Source organism: Lepidochelys kempii, chromosome 15 (genome assembly GCF_965140285.1).
Source record: "Lepidochelys kempii isolate rLepKem1 chromosome 15, rLepKem1.hap1, whole genome shotgun sequence".
Lineage (NCBI taxonomy): Eukaryota > Metazoa > Chordata > Testudines > Cheloniidae > Lepidochelys > Lepidochelys kempii.
In genome coordinates, this window is record NC_136394.1 from 2,375,885 (window position 1) to 2,391,187 (window position 15,303).

The 15,303-nt window shown below is 51.0% G+C and overlaps 1 protein-coding gene across 4 annotated transcripts in view; it reads right to left on the minus strand.

Moving 5' to 3' along the window:
* GAS2L1 (growth arrest specific 2 like 1) overlaps window positions 1-15,303 on the minus strand; it is a 35,823-nt gene that overhangs the window by 3,615 nt on the left and 16,905 nt on the right. For 3 of the 4 annotated variants that reach the window (XM_073312850.2, XM_073312849.2, XM_073312848.2), the window contains 3 exons: window positions 12,274-12,381; window positions 6,285-6,381; window positions 5,188-5,620 (listed from right to left, as the gene is read on the minus strand). In XM_073312850.2, the coding sequence (XP_073168951.1) occupies window positions 5,188-5,620; window positions 6,285-6,381; window positions 12,274-12,381 (638 nt within the window). The remainder of the gene's footprint in view (window positions 1-5,187; window positions 5,621-6,284; window positions 6,382-12,273; window positions 12,382-15,303) is intronic. The other variant, XM_073312851.2, reaches the window with a different exon arrangement.

The window sequence follows — 15,303 nt, forward strand, 5'->3', positions numbered from 1 at the left end:
CCACCCAGCCCTCAGGAGGCTCCACAGCAAAATCCGGTTCTCAGATACATCTGCCGGAGCTTTTCCCCTCCCCAGTTCCCCAGCCGGCAGCACAGAGCCCAGCCTCTCCGTCCTGGGCTACCAACCTGCCCTGCGGAGCGCTTCGTTCTCAGAAGGGATAGAGAGAGAGAGAGAGAGAGAGAGAGAGAGAGACAGGCCCCAGAATAACAGCAGCCCCTTCTCTGCTGATCCCTCCCAAGTGGAGCCAGCCGCATCTCACAGAGCCCTCTGTCCATTCCAACACAGCCCAGCTCACCTGGATGCAGAAATCAAGTGCTCCACATTCCAGCCTGGGGAGGTTTTCCCCTGCTATGTTAAATGGGGCACATTTCCTTTCCTACCCAGATTTAACACAGGAATACAAATGATGCAACATAACACAGCTAATCTTCCTGGGGCAAAGCCTTAGCCACTGTGCTTTCCTGACTTCCAATTCCTCCATCTTACACTGAATCCCCCACCCACCTTTCTGATTTATCCAACTAGCAACACGTACAGCCTCCATCTGCAGAGCCCCCAGCTTGGGGAGGTTAGGGCTTTTGTCACTAACAAATGCCTCTAACTAAGCAGCCTTTAAAATTTTACTATTACATCAGCACCCAACCAAGATCTGGATCATTGCGCTAGGTGCTGTACAAACACCTACGTGAGGCAGATCCTGCCCCAAAGAGCTTACAATCTAAATAGACAATGGTGAGAAGGGAAACTGAGGCATAGAGAGCGGATGCGACTCAGCCAAGGTCATCCCACAGCTCAGTGGTAGAGCCAGGAGTAGAACCCAGTCCCAGCCCAGCATCCTGTCCATGGGACCACACTGCTCCCCAGACAGACTCATAGCCTTTAAGGCCACTGTGATCATGTAGTCTGACCCCCTGCACATTGCAGGGCCACAGAACCCCACCCACCCTCTGCTGTAACAGACACCTCAAATCCTGATTTAAAGACTTCAAGTTACAGAGAATTCACCATTTACGTGACTTTAAACCTGCACGTGACCCGGGCCCCACGCTGCAGAGGAAGGTGCAAAACCAGCATGTGCACAGCTACAGACAGACACTTAACCTGCAGGCTCTGATTTTTGGTTTTGCCGGCGGGCGCTCTTGAAGAGGTGTGTGTGTTGGGGGGTGTGGGTGGGGGCACTCTGCCAATTGGGGGGGGGCTATTTTCAGCATATTTATACACTTCTTTCATATTCTAGTTATTGAATGGGTCTGTCATTGGTCTCTTTACTATTTTAATAATGATTCAGTTGTTATGAACTACATTATCATGAATTACAGCATATTAAAATCATTGCAATCCCAAGCGGTCTTCACTAATGTCCCAGTTTAAAGACATTACATCTCACTAGCTTTCTGGATGCAACGGTCAGCAATGTTATTCACATCTAGTTCCCTGGTATTGTCCTGATGCATGTTCAGGGCAGCTACATATTCAGTTGGGTCTGTCCCATTGATGACTGGGGATAATTTTTAAGTCTTCTGAAGCTGCTGAATGAGCATTCCGCAGTTCAGGATCATACAGGAACAGTGAGAAGGATTCTTATGAATTTGCAGTTCTCTGGAGACATGGTGCTTCCAGAGTAGTGCAAATGACAGCAAGAGCTCTTTCCTGAGTGGTAACAGTTAATTTAGGCACCATCATGTTGTATGGATAGTTGGGATTACGTCTTCCAATGTGCATTACTTTAACACTGAATTTCGTCTGCCATTTTAGTGCCCAGTCACCCAGCTTTGTGAGATCCCTTAGTAACTCTGCGCAGTCTGTTTCGGACTTAACTACCTCGAGTAATTTTGTTTCATCTGCAAACTTTGCCACCTCGCTGTGTACCCCTTTTTGCAGATCAGTTATGAATATGTTGAATAGGACTGGTCCCTGTAAAAGCCACTGGGAACACTGCTATTTACCTCTCTCCAATCTGAAAATGGACCATTTATTCCTACCCTTTGTGTCCTCTCTTTTAACTGGAGTGCCTGGCAATGCTTTCAGGATCATCTACGCATGCTTAAATTTAATTTAATGACAAGCCTTTTGTTATCTTAATCACCCTGCCTCTGTTTATAAACAAACTCCCTGCCCCAAGGGTAGACCTTGTGAGCAGCACAGAACTCATCACATTCCACGCTCCAGCTCTGGCTCCTGGGTGTTGAGCACCCACTATTTTTGCCTGTGGGTGCTTGAGCCCCGAAGCACCCATGGAGTTGGCACCTACGACTTAATCCACCTCCTCCAAACCTGGCTTGCTTTGTAAACCTGAAGGAGGCTATCAAACAAGCCAAGTTTTAAGTCATTCACTCCAGCTATTTTCGAGTCCCACCTCTGCAACTGTTCTGAATGGCACATGGAGTATTTTTATCCCACGCTCAAATAACTCCTTCAAAAATAGGTGAGCTCAAGCTTTCCAGAAACGTTCACCTTTGAGCTGGGGGGTGGGGGTGAGGGGGTGGAATTCAGCCCAAGAGGAATTCTGAGTTAGAGAAAGTTTCTAGCAACAGGAAAAGGAAAACTCATTTCAAGAATGCCTACTTCGATAGAGTCCCCTCTCGGCTAGGTGCTATTTAATACAAATACCTTGGCAGTAGTGATCTCTAACATCCCAGATTGCATGGGTGAGTCTGTCTTAGACACACACACACACACACACACACAAAAACAGGAAGCCAGCAGGCTGATCCTGAGCAAAGCTGATAACAAGAACTAAGAATAGATCTACAATGCAAGTGAGCTCCTGGCTGGTGGGGAGGAGGAGCACTTGGTTTCATGACACTATAAACTTCCTGTGGGCCCAGTATTGTGGAAGCCCTGCCATGGGTGTCCCTTGGCCCCAGGGGCTGGATTCACCAGTGGGCAGTCAGAGCACAGCACTCCCAACCCCAGCACTCCAGAATGATGAGCCAGGCCCCAGACCACCAGGAACTGGTTCTGAAGTCACACAATGCTAAGAGAGAACATGTCTGGGCTCTTCCTTTGTCTTCTGGTGTTAAGCCGTTAGGGGTCACGTTTTCTAGCTTCTCTGCCACCACGGGGACTAGAAACTTGGTTTTACGATCAAGCGAAAGCCAAGATTCTCCCCTCACATGCTGACTCCCGGAACTAGGCCTTGGAGAGAAACCCCAAATCTCATAAGAGAGGGGGCAGAGGTGGTGGACCCGGCCCCTGGTCCCACTATCCCTGTGCCCTGGGAATCCAAGATACACTGCCATGGCTTTGTGCCCACTCTGACGGGATGGCAGGTCCTCTAGTACAGTGCTTTTCAAACTTTTTTTCTGGTGACCCAGTTGAAGAAAACTGTTGATGCCCGTAACCCAGTGGAGCCAGGGATGAGGGGTTTGGGGTGTGGGAGGGCGGGGCCGGGAATGAAGGGTTCAGGGTGTGGGAGGGGGTCAGGGCTCTGGGGTGGGGCTGGGGAATGAGGCGTTTGGGGTATAGGAGGGGGCTCCAGGTTTGGAGGGGGTTCAGGGCTGGGGCAGGAGGTTGGAGAGCAGGGGTGGGGCTTCCTGCCTGTCCTGGCAGTGAGAACCGCGCTGCACCCTGGAAGCGGCCAGCAGCAGGTCCAGCTCCTAGACGGAGGCATGCAAGCGGCTCTGCCCGGCTCTCACCCGCAGGCACTGCACAGGTAGGGACTAGCCTGCCTTAGCCGGGCAGCACTGACAACGGGACTTTTAACAGCCCAGATGGCGGTGCTGACCGGAGCCGCCACAACCCAGTGCCAGACATGCCATGACCCAGGACTGGGTCGCGACCCGCAGTTTGAAAGCCACTGGCCTAGAGAGCAAGGCACCTTGGGAGTGTCCCATGGGATTCTCTTTGGGGCAAACTGGCCTGCAGTTGCCAGCTCCAGACATGGAGGGGGCAGGAGGGTGATCCTGGTTCAGCACACAGCTGAGTTAAGGGGGTGTCTCATTGCTCAAAAGGGGAGCAGAGAATGATGGTCGGGGCAGCAAAGGGGGGCAGGCAGCTCCTGCTGGCCATGTGGGGGGCTAGAAGAGAGAACGCACCCGGGGAGCTTCAACGCCCAGTTCCAAACATCCAGGGAAGGTTTGAATCTGGGTCTAGACGTCTCTGCCTTGCCTCGGGATCGAGCGGAGCCTCACCAAGAGCCCAGGAGCCAGACCCACAGGGTCAGAGCATGTTGCTTTCAAGAGACCAACAGCCCCTCCCTTCCCCAGCAGCCCGCGCGGGGCTGGAAGGTGCCCAGGGGGAGCGCTTGGCCTCAAGAAGTTGTTATAGTTTGGGAAGTGGTTGCCACGGTGGCTGGCAGCTGCTCGCCTCCCGCATCCTGCAGCGGTTCCCAGGGAGTGAGTCAGTGGCCGGCTGGCTGAGCAGGCTGGTTGGGGAAGGAGGAACTCTTCCTCTGGGAGGGGCAGGATGTGACACCCACCCCCAGGACCGGGGCGGGAGCGGGGCTGGTTTTCCCCTCTGACACAGAGACCCTCCTGCCTACAAGGAGCCTGGAGTCCCCCCTCCCTCAAGTAACCACCCCACCCCTACCTACCCTATCTTCCCCAGAATATTGGGGTGGCTGGGCAGCCACCATGTCACCCCCACCCACCTTGCCCCAGCCCCTCCTCCAGGGCTGGCAGCAAAACGTGCCCAGAAGACTGGAGATGCTGCATCGCTCCTCCCCTGAGAGTGCCAGGCTGGGGCCCAGACACACCCCTGGGAGCAAGGCCCCCTGATGCCCCAGGGTTAGGGAGGGACAGAGCCAGTTGCCCCAGGACAGTGCAGGGGATTCTCAGTGCACAGAGATGGGGAGTGCGAGTCTGCCCGTGGCATAATAGGGTGGCAGTCTATTACCTTCAGGAGCTGGGGGGCACCCTGTCCCAAGACACGCCATGTGTGGGTCTCACTGCCCTGCAAGGCAGGGGGTGAATTCTGGCTGTATTGCACAGGGGGAGAGAAGATCCCCAGCCACGTCTGTACTCTGGGGACATAACCTGCACCTTGCCCACACCCACAGCCTCTGCCAACTCGGGGACATCGAAGGACACCTCCCTACCAAGCATTTCCCTGTTCCATTCCCTGGGTATGAACACACCAAGAGCCATCTCTCCCAGATCCCCTAAGTTTTGCCAAGTCAGGTGGCCTAAGGATGCAGAGACGGGTGGAGGGCGCAGGGCCTGCTTGGCATCGCCTGGCACATGCTACCTGAGAGTGGTTGAAGCTCTCGGCTCAGATACGTCGCGGTGGGCCAGTGGTGTGGAGGTCCTCAAGGGACTGGAGGAGCTCTGGCCAGATGAGGGGACTGTGCCAGCCCTTGGGGGGAGCCCTTCCAGCTTCTCCTGCCTGGCATGCGATGCCACATTGGGGATCTGCCGCGAGCAGTCTGATTGGACAGACAGATCTCCTGCTCCCCTGGCCAGACGGCCAGACCGGTCCATCTTGGCCTGGGTCAAGTCCCCACCAGCTGAGAGCCGCTTATCCACTGTGCGGAGGGTCTCCATGGGCCGGTTGGGGTTCATGCCTTCCGAGTGGCGCTGGGAGCTGGGGCTGGCAGCTCGGGGGCTGGGAGAGAAGCTGCTAGGAGATGCCATCTTCTGAGGGGAAACGCCCAGGGCACGTGTCTGCATTAGACGATGCGCTGTGGAGGGAACACAGTCATCAGCATGTCGGCTCAGGGAAGACACTGCAGCGGAGCTCACGGGGGCCTGGCCGGGATCAATGGGCTCCTCACACTCCCCATGACCCTCCCTCAGGACGGCTGCTAACAGGCAGCCATTCCCTTCCCCGCTGGGCCTTCCTGCTGCCTCCCCATCACCTCGTCCTGCTCGATCCTCCAGCGCTGCCCCAGCGGATGAGGAGAGCTGTACATGTAGCAGGATTGGGCCAGAGACGAAGCCCTGGTCCCAGAGAACAGAGGGAGCATGAAAGGGAACTAGCCTTGGGAAGGAGCTGGTGCTACTGATGGGACCAGAGCCTCTGCCATGGAGGCCAATGGTCAGTCACGAGGGGTCGCTATTGCAGCGCTGCAAGGTCCTCTCCTCTCAGGCCAGCATGGGCCAACCAGGCTCGCCTCTGTAGGCTCGGAGGAGCAAGGTGCAAGGAGCAGTAACCAACTAAAGGGACTCGGGGTGGTAGAAGGGTCTGCTGCAGTGTCCCAAGAAAACTCATCCACAGATGAGGCTCCCTTGGAAAGGAGTGAAAGTGACTGGCATGCACTGTGAGCATGGGGTGGGGGAGTCTCTCTGGCCCCTGCCCCTCTGGTAACTTGCTGGAAGGGACGAGTCCTCTTCCCACACACTCACAGAGGGAAGCGCATCGGCAGGGATCGTGCTTGTCCAGATAGTGCTCCAGGGTATCCCATCCACCACCTACTCGCACCATCACGTGGCTTCTCAGCACCTGGCAGGGCACCAAAGAAACAACGCCCGTCAGGGTCACTGTGGCTCAGCCAGCTGGCACACCCATGCCTGCCTCGGAGCCACACTGCTCCCTCTCTCTCCAAGCAAGCACTAACTCACTGCTTACAGGATTACTACGTCAGGTTTTACCAGTCAGACTTTAGAGGAACCATTACATCCACTGCAAATATGCAGCCACTTCTGGGGTGTAACCTGGCAGCGCACAGCAACCAAACATAACACGGCACAACAGGAAGTGCAAAAGAATGCTGTATCCAATTAAAGCTGCAGCAGGAATTTAGGGAGGTAGAATGTGATGACTCAAGCTAGAATTTAGCTGGGGCACTACAGGGATTATTTCTATAGTGTTTTATGTTCAAAGCACTTTATAATCATTGAACTAATTAACCCTGAATTATACTTGCCTATGTCACAGCACTATTACCGTCCCCTCTTTACAGAGAGGCCTCAGTTTCCCTCACTTGCCAAAGGCCACGCAGCGAAAGAGTAGCAGAGTTGGGACTAGAACCTAGGACCTCCTGAGTCCTGCAGACTGTACTGCCTCTTGGCACCTCGAACAGCACAGCACCCACTAACACCGTAACAGGGCCTTGGTTCAATGCTGACACCTCAGCACCACTTGGGGGTCCCTTCCAGGTCACCCATCCACATGCTGACCAGGCCCAACTCTGTTTAGCTTGTGAAATCGGATGAGATCACAGCACAGGTTGTTAGACCCACCAACACCTAGCCTCGCTGGATGGTAACGCTCTCGTTTAAATAACGCCTAAAGTCTCAAGGAAAAGATCCCTGATCACGGTGGTGTTACTACACCTATCCTCCCCTGGTCTTTTTCAGGGTGTGGAGGAAACAGCTTGGTTCAAGATTTCGCTTCCTGCCATGCATTCCTCACTGGAAATCCCCATCCTGTTTGGGCTATTACAGTCGGTTACTGTGGGGAGGGCTGGTCGTAACTCCCGCTGAGCTGTCAGCAGCAGCTTTGCGACTGACTGTTATACAGGGTCACCCTGCTTGGCACTCCCCACCATCCATTCACTATACCAAACATTAGGCTTGTTCTACAGATGGGGAAACTGAGGTACAAGGTGAGTAGTTGAGCGAGTGACTTGCTCAAAGCCACAGAGGTTTTCAAATCCCAGCTCTGGCACAAAACTCCATAGGCTCTCACTCCCAGTCCTGAGCTTTCACCACTAGACTGCACTTCTTAATCCTCCCCATACATAGCTACGGAGACCTGCGTTTACATGTACTTTGCAGCAACAGGACCTAGGGCCACCTACAGCAAGGAGGTCGTGTAGTTAAGGCACAGAACTGGGACTCGGCAGATCGGTCTTCAATTCCCAGCTCTCCACCGCTGAGTTCTTGTATGACCTTAGGCAAGTCACTTCCCTCTCTGTGTCTCAGGTCCAATCTGCAAAAGGGGAATAATACTTCCCTACGTCTCAGGAAGGTTGCAAATTTGCTAATATACATAGATTCCAAGGCCAGAAGGGACCATTGAGTCTGACCTCCTGTATCACACAGGTCAGAGACCTGCCCCAAAATAATTTCTGGAGCAGAGCTTTTAGAAAAACATCCAGTCTTGATTTAAAAAACTGGTCAGTGATGGAGAATCCACCACAACTCTTGGTAAATTGTTCCAATGGCTAGTTACTCTCACTTAAAAATTTATACCTTATATTCAAACTGAATTTTTCTAGCTTCAACTTCCAGCTATTAGATTGTGTTAGATCTTTCTCTGCAAGATTGAAGAACCCATTATTAAATATTTGTTCCCCTTGTAGGTACTTATAGTCTGTCATCAAGTCACCCCTTAACCTTCTCCTTGTTAAATTAAATAGATTGAGCTCTTTGAGTCTATCACTGTAAGGCAGGTTTTCCAATTTTTAATCACTCTCGTGGCTCTTCTCTGGCCCCTATCTCCCTGAACCAGTGACCTGTCCTCATCATTATTTACGACTAACCCAAATTTTTGTGTCATCTGTAAACTCAATTCTATATTAATCAGGTCTTGTATCAGCCACTCCATTACCTGGCTGGGTGCAACATCAGGCTGACAGGCCTATAATTACCAGAGTTGTCCCATTTTCCGTTTTACAGATTGGTACACCATTCGCTTCCTTCCAGTCTTCAAACCCCACGGTGCTCAGGGAGGCCAACATGAACCCCGATATAGGGACTTGCTGGACTTGAGATGCAAATACTTAGTGCGAGTGCAAGGGCAGCTGCAGCTCTCAAATCTGCAGAATTGCTAGAGCTGAAGTTTTTAAACTACCCATGTTACTTTTGCAGTTCAGCTTCAAGGGCCAAAAACCCTGTTTCCCTGAAGAACGGGGTCCCCAATGAACCAGCACTGCGTAAGTGGACTTGTTTCTGCAGCACACAGGATGCATTACAAGTATGGGAGGGCCAGCTGCTCTCCAAACCCCAAAAGACAGGGGTCACTCAAAGCCTAGTTCTCTCCCTTAAACTCACTCCAGATGTCCCTGGCTGTACTACGTGCTGCAACACCAAGAGTCCACTCTTAGGAGACCCCGTTAAATGCGTCAGTGGGGTGGGAGGCATTTCACTGCCAGGGGAAATTTGCAACCCCGTATCCTGCAGGTGCCCAGATATTTCAACTCCTCCCCAAACAGCTCAGCACCCCCTCTGGGATGGGGCATGCCGTGATCTCAGAGATACAATGGTGGATTTGCGAATAACTAGTCCCAGGGATTAGGAAATGGAAATCCCGTTTGAAATGAGAGCCCGCATGGTACCTTAACTACAAGAAAGGCTAGTCATTCTCAGCCCATGTATTACGGAGTGAGAAGATAATGTAGTGATGATCTAAACCTATACACAGTCAGAACCAGTATCAAGAGACAGAAGAGACTGGAAAGGAAACACTGAGACAGGAGGGATGGGGGAACATAAGAACAGCCATACTGGGTCAGGCCAAAGGTCCATCCAGTTCAGTATCCTGTCTACCGACAGTGGCCAATGCCAGGTGCCCCAGAGGGAGTGAACTTAACAGGTAATGATCTAGTGATCTCTCTCCTGCCATCCATCTTCACACTCTGACAGACAGAGGCTAGGGACACCATTCCTTACCCATCCTGGCTAATAGCCATTAATGGACTTAACCTCCCTGAATTTATCCAGTTCTCTTTTAAACCCTGTTATAGTCCTAGCCTTCACAACCTCCTCAGGCAAGGAGTTCCACAGGTTGACTGTGCGCTGAGTGAAGAAGAACTTCCTTTTATTTGTTTTAAACCTGCTACCCATTAATTTCATTTGGTGGCCCCCAGTTCTTATATTATGGGAACAAGTAAATAACTTTTCCTTATTTACTTTCTCCACACCACTCAAGATTTTATAGACCTCTATGATAAAGAGAGAGATAGAAAGAGAAAGATAGGAAGCAGTGTGCTTCAGACAACTGGACTTGGGAGTCAGGAGGCCTGTGTTTTATCCCTGGCTCTGCCACTGATCTGCTGTGTGACCTTGGACAAGTCATTTAATCCCTCTGTAACTTTGTTTCCCCTTCTGTAAGAGCTTTTCTCTGTCAAGTGCTTTGGGTTTTTTGAAAGAGATAACTACGGTCTTGTCGACAGTGGGATTTTAGCCATCAAAGCAAATCAGGTCTACGCTAGATGCGGGCTTGGACCAGAGCAGATACATCAGTGGCTAAAATCCTAGACAAGAGTTACTCTGACAGGTAGCAGCCATCTGAAGATCAAGCTACCGTGTGACTCAACACCCCAAGCTAGGGACTTTAGGCCTCAAAAATCAGGGTTTCTGCCATATTAACAGAAAAGTTTTTCATGGCGGTTCAAAAGTTTCCATGAAGACTCTTGACATAAATATATACCTGCCCTGTGTGGCAGCCTAGGCCAGGGGGTCTCAACCTTTCCAGAGTACCGTATCTCTTGCAGGAGTCAGATTTGTCTTGTGTAGCCCCAAGTTTCACCTCCCTTAAAATCTACTTGCTTACAAAATCAGACATAAAAATACAAAAGTGTCATGGCCACTATTACTGATTATAGGATTATAAAATAAATTAATTGGAATATAAAATGTATTTACAGTTCAGTGTATAATCTATAGAGCAATATAAACAAGTCACTGTAGGAAATTTTAGTTTGTACTGACTTTGCTAGTGCTTTTTATGTAGCCTGTTGAGGCAAGTATCTCGATGAGTTGATGTACCCCCTGAAAGACCTCGAAGTACCCCTGGTTGAGAACCACTGGCCTAGGCGAATGCATGGGAGGAAACTGACCGAACAAGACACTAACCACTCTCTTCTTCTCATCCAAACTGAAGGGCAAAAAAAACCAGGGGTGGGGGTAGGGGAGGAGAGAGAAGTATTTAAGATTTGGGATAGTCTCACAGGTTTAATAATTTCAGGTGTTGTGAATAATGCAAAGAGGGTTTTATTTAAAAAATTACCAGTTTGAGAAGTTATTTAATGAACCCTAAATTAGTACTTATTATTTGTATTGCATTAGCTCTTGGCTGTCTTGGAGATGGCAGGTGCATTGTGTTAGGATCTCTAGCACACGTAGTACAGGGTGGGTATTTGCTCAGAGATTATACTCTCTCAACAGACAAAACAAGGGGCAGGAAAAAGGAAATGTCACTATCCTGATTTTATAGGTGGTAAACTGAGGCACAGGGAGGGGGCACGGGGTTTGCTGATTTCTACGTCCAGAATCCCAACTCCTCCAGAGGCCCTTCCTGCCTTTGATACTCTGTATCCATGTGCAGGGGCCGGGCATAGCTTTTGGGTTCTTGTGGTTCCGGCCCTGAGCTGGGACTCAGAACATCTAGGGCCCATTCCCAGCTCTGCTACAGACTGTGTGTGTGACCTTGAGCTGTGATAATGTTCCTGCTGGGCAACGCACCTACCCACTCCAGCCCATGAAGTGCGGAGATGGAGGCAGGAAGGGGACTGGCCTCATGGGAGAAGCGGCCAGCCTTCTCCTGGCACGTTAGGCATGGACTGCCAGAGTGCAGGCCCCTTCTGGGTTGGCATCGTGAGGCTTGGGTCTGTACAGCCCTAACCCAGCCAGCTCTGATGGCCATCAGCTGTGAAGAGCTCTGCTCATGCCAAGAAGGCAGCATGGCACCAGAACCCTTAGAGGCCTATACCCTGTGATCTCCTCTATTCCAAGCTGCTGAAACAGGCCACTCAAGCCCAGCGTGCTAACATTTCTCCTGCTGCCCCCAAGCCACATCACCCTCAGCATCACTGCAAGCTCTAATGCCAGTCAAAAAGGCAATACTGGGCAGCACTGGGGAGGAAATAAACCTGGATGTGGTTAGCCATGTAGAACCAATGGCACCTTTCCAACTACTGCAAATCAAGTGTTTAGCAGGACAGGGGATCGTGGCCAGCAAAGAACCACCACATGAATTATGACAGGCTAAGAGATCCCATGACAAAGACAAAACTTCAAGCGTTATCTGGCATCCCCCTTAGTCCAGCAGCTACCAGAGCAGAACAGTAATACGGAGCACTTGACAGCTGCTACGTGCGGTGCAGATACTAACCAACCCTCACAGCCTCTCCCCAGGAAGTGGGTTGGGTATTAGGATCCCTATTGTTGGGCTCATAGGACTGGCAATTTGCCATAAGGTCACCCAGCGAGCCCATGGCAAAGCCGAAATTAGAATTTAGGAATTCCTGGCTCCCGTCCTCTGCTCCGGCCACTAGACAACAGAGCCCCCCATGCCCACAACCTCTCATAGCGATGTCTAGGGAAGAGAGGAGGGAGACTGGCATTCTATTATTGCTGGGGACCAGCTAGTCCTCGACAGAGAAGAGGCAGGGGTGTGGGGAGAAGATGGGGCGGGTTAGAAAGGAAATGGGGCTGTGGAGGATCTTACTCGAACAAAGATCAGCGCGTTGCAGTCTCCCACTTTATATTTACCCTCTGAGACTTTGATCATGGGAAACTGAGAGGGGCAGGTACAGCAGCCCAGAATCTCTCGCACCTAAGAGAAGGAGGAAATTAAAATATTAAGGGTCAGTGCCACATACAGGAGATGAACCCCCAGCCCACAGCAGAACCAGGAGGTCATAGAATCATAGACTATCAGGGTTGGAAGGGACCTCAGGAGGTCATCTAGTCCCACCCCCGAAGGGAGTTGGGAGGTGACCGGACTCCCAGCCATACACAGCAAGAGTCTGTCTTCTTGAGTGACACCCGGAGCCACCATCAAGAGCAAGCCACGAGCACCCCCAGGAGGGCCACAGCCCCGCACCCACCTGCAAGTGACTCTGGCTACAGGCCCTGGGCGGGAGTAACCCAGGCTGATTTCGGAGACCTGGAGCAGATTGCGGATGTGGTGCCAGGGAGGAAAGGGAGCCAGGTCGGGTTTCTCAGCTTGCCTGGATAGGACTCTGGGTTCAGTCTGCGGGCGAGGAGGACCCAGGCTGGCAGGCCACCTTCTTTTGGACAGAGAGTTCTTCTAAGCAAACAAAGCAGTGCTGCACCACCCTGGCGTGGGCACGGTGATCCCGTGCTGAACCACCCCAGCGCTGTCACTGTACCAGGGAGCCCATGTTAGCCATGGTGCGTGAGAGGGTTACAAATCTACTACCTTCTAGTGACCCAAGGGGCACATCGGAGCCCCCATTACCTCAACACCTTGAATGGATTCACCCTCCCAGCAGCCCAGTGGCATAGACAGGGCTATCACCCCCTTACACAGACAGGACACAAGCAGAGACTCAGAGAACATCTACACAACTGGGCTGGGAGGGGCTATTTAATATTAATTTTCTTTTAAGTGGAAGTTGAGAGTCTCAAGTAATCACAGGACTCCAGGAGCTGGGGCTTTAAGTAAAGCATCAAATATTGGGAGACTGGCACTTAAAAAAAAAAATCATGGTAGAGTTGACGACACTGCATCTGTTGTTTGGGAGCCTGGCAAGCATGCTCAGCACTTTCCATGCCTTCTCATACAAATTGCTTTGGACAGCAGCACAGACATTGTGCCCCTAATTCCCACCACTTACACTTTCTCTCACATACACACACAGGGCCCATTCACGAGCACCAGCAGGGAGGGAGGAAGCCAAGGTTAAAGTGCTCAGCAGCCAAACCCAGCACACAAATACAAGTTTAGAACAGATAAAAAGGCAGAGATCCTGCAGCTTCAGCTCTTTTGCTCCTGAACAAAGAGTTACAAAAAATATTAACCTCACAACAGGTGGAAGGCAGCCAAGCAAGCCAGGGACAGCCAGGAATGGGAAATGGACACATTGTGCAAAGTCTAGCGCCTCCTTTATGAAAACTGCCCATGATGCATTAGCTCTGGTGACCCTTGGACGCCTTGGTTACGCCAAGCTGAAAGGAGTGAGTTCCAGGAAGGCTTGTGTGGGGACAAGGTTCCTGGAGATCCAGCTCTCCATTTCATTCCCTTTCCGCCCTCCCCCCAGGCTTTAACGGTCTTGAGGAATCATCCCCAGCCACAAATCGATCTATTTCCAACCAATCTGGTCTCTCCATGCTACTACTCACCACAGCCACATTGGTCACTGCTCCGTCGCTCAACGGTGGCTTGCAAATGATTCTTTTAATTGGGTTGGATTTTTCCAGCTTCTTCATGCTGGATAATGATAGGGTCGTTCAGCTCATATTTGCTGTTAGAGATCTCAGGACAGGATTGCTCGTTTCTCCTGCTTTTGCTTTTTGGGAGAATTTCAGAAGATACACAGTCTGAGCACTTAGATGCTGTCCGAAAGGGCAACAGGTGCTGTATTGCTAACAAAGGCCTTGTCTACACGCAGGCTTCAATCCAGTATTGGCCACTCTTGCCATGTTATCAAAGGTCTCACCGTATTTGATATTTACTTAACACTCAAGCTCCTGGAATCCCATGATTACATGAGAATCTCAGGTTCCAGTTAATAAAACAAAAATGTAAGTTTCCAGATGTCAGCATGTTGGAGAAAAAGCTTGAAAATGTGATCTGGATGTGACCCAAAGGCTCCACAAACCAGGAGGCAAAGACACAGGCCACAATATTTAAATAATTGTATGACTTTCAAGACAACCTCAGGGGCTTTGGAGACCCCAGCTCAGGATTTTGGAACACATGGGGACAGCAATCCTGTAAAATCAATTTAGCTAGACTAGTGCAAACTGGTGCCACTCTGCTTTCAGTTAGCTTTAAACATATCCATAACTGACTCCCGCTACCTTGAAATAAGGCACTCACACCAAAGTAAGTGTGTCCACACAGGGGCTGGCAGCAGTTTAAGTGCGCTGGTTTAAGTGCAGTGTTCTCAGGCAGATGAGCCCAGTCACCTTTAAAGTGCCCCAACCACCGGTACCTGGGGATTTTGAGCTGGAAGATGCAGTTTACCTAAATCACTCAGCTAGGAAATGGGCTGAGTTCGAACAAAAACACAGATAAGAATCATAGAATATCAGGGTTGGAAGGGACCTCAGGAGGTCATCTAGTCCAACCCCCTGCTCAAAGCAGGACCAACACCAACTAAATCATCCCAGCCAGGGCTTTGTCAAGCCTGACCTTAAAAACCTTTAAGGAAGGAGATTCCACCACCTCCCTAGGTAACGCATTCCAGTGTTTCACCACCCTCTTAGTGAAAAAGTTTTTCCTAATATCCAAACTAAACCTCCCCCACTGCAACTTGAGCAATCCCACCACAGGAAGGGCCTCTGTCTCAATCAACACAGCCTGCCATCAAGCGTCTGCAGCAGGTTCTCTGATTTACCCTGGCTACCACTACTTCCTGGTGCAGCTTCCCCTGGGAAAATGTAAGGGACAGCAACCATCATTGCCCAGAAACTGACGACCCTTTGGGAGCAGATCGTGGCACACGGAGCAGAGGGATTTTGTTGCTAATTAGCAATGCAAAGCACTGAGCCTGACTCCATACTGTCA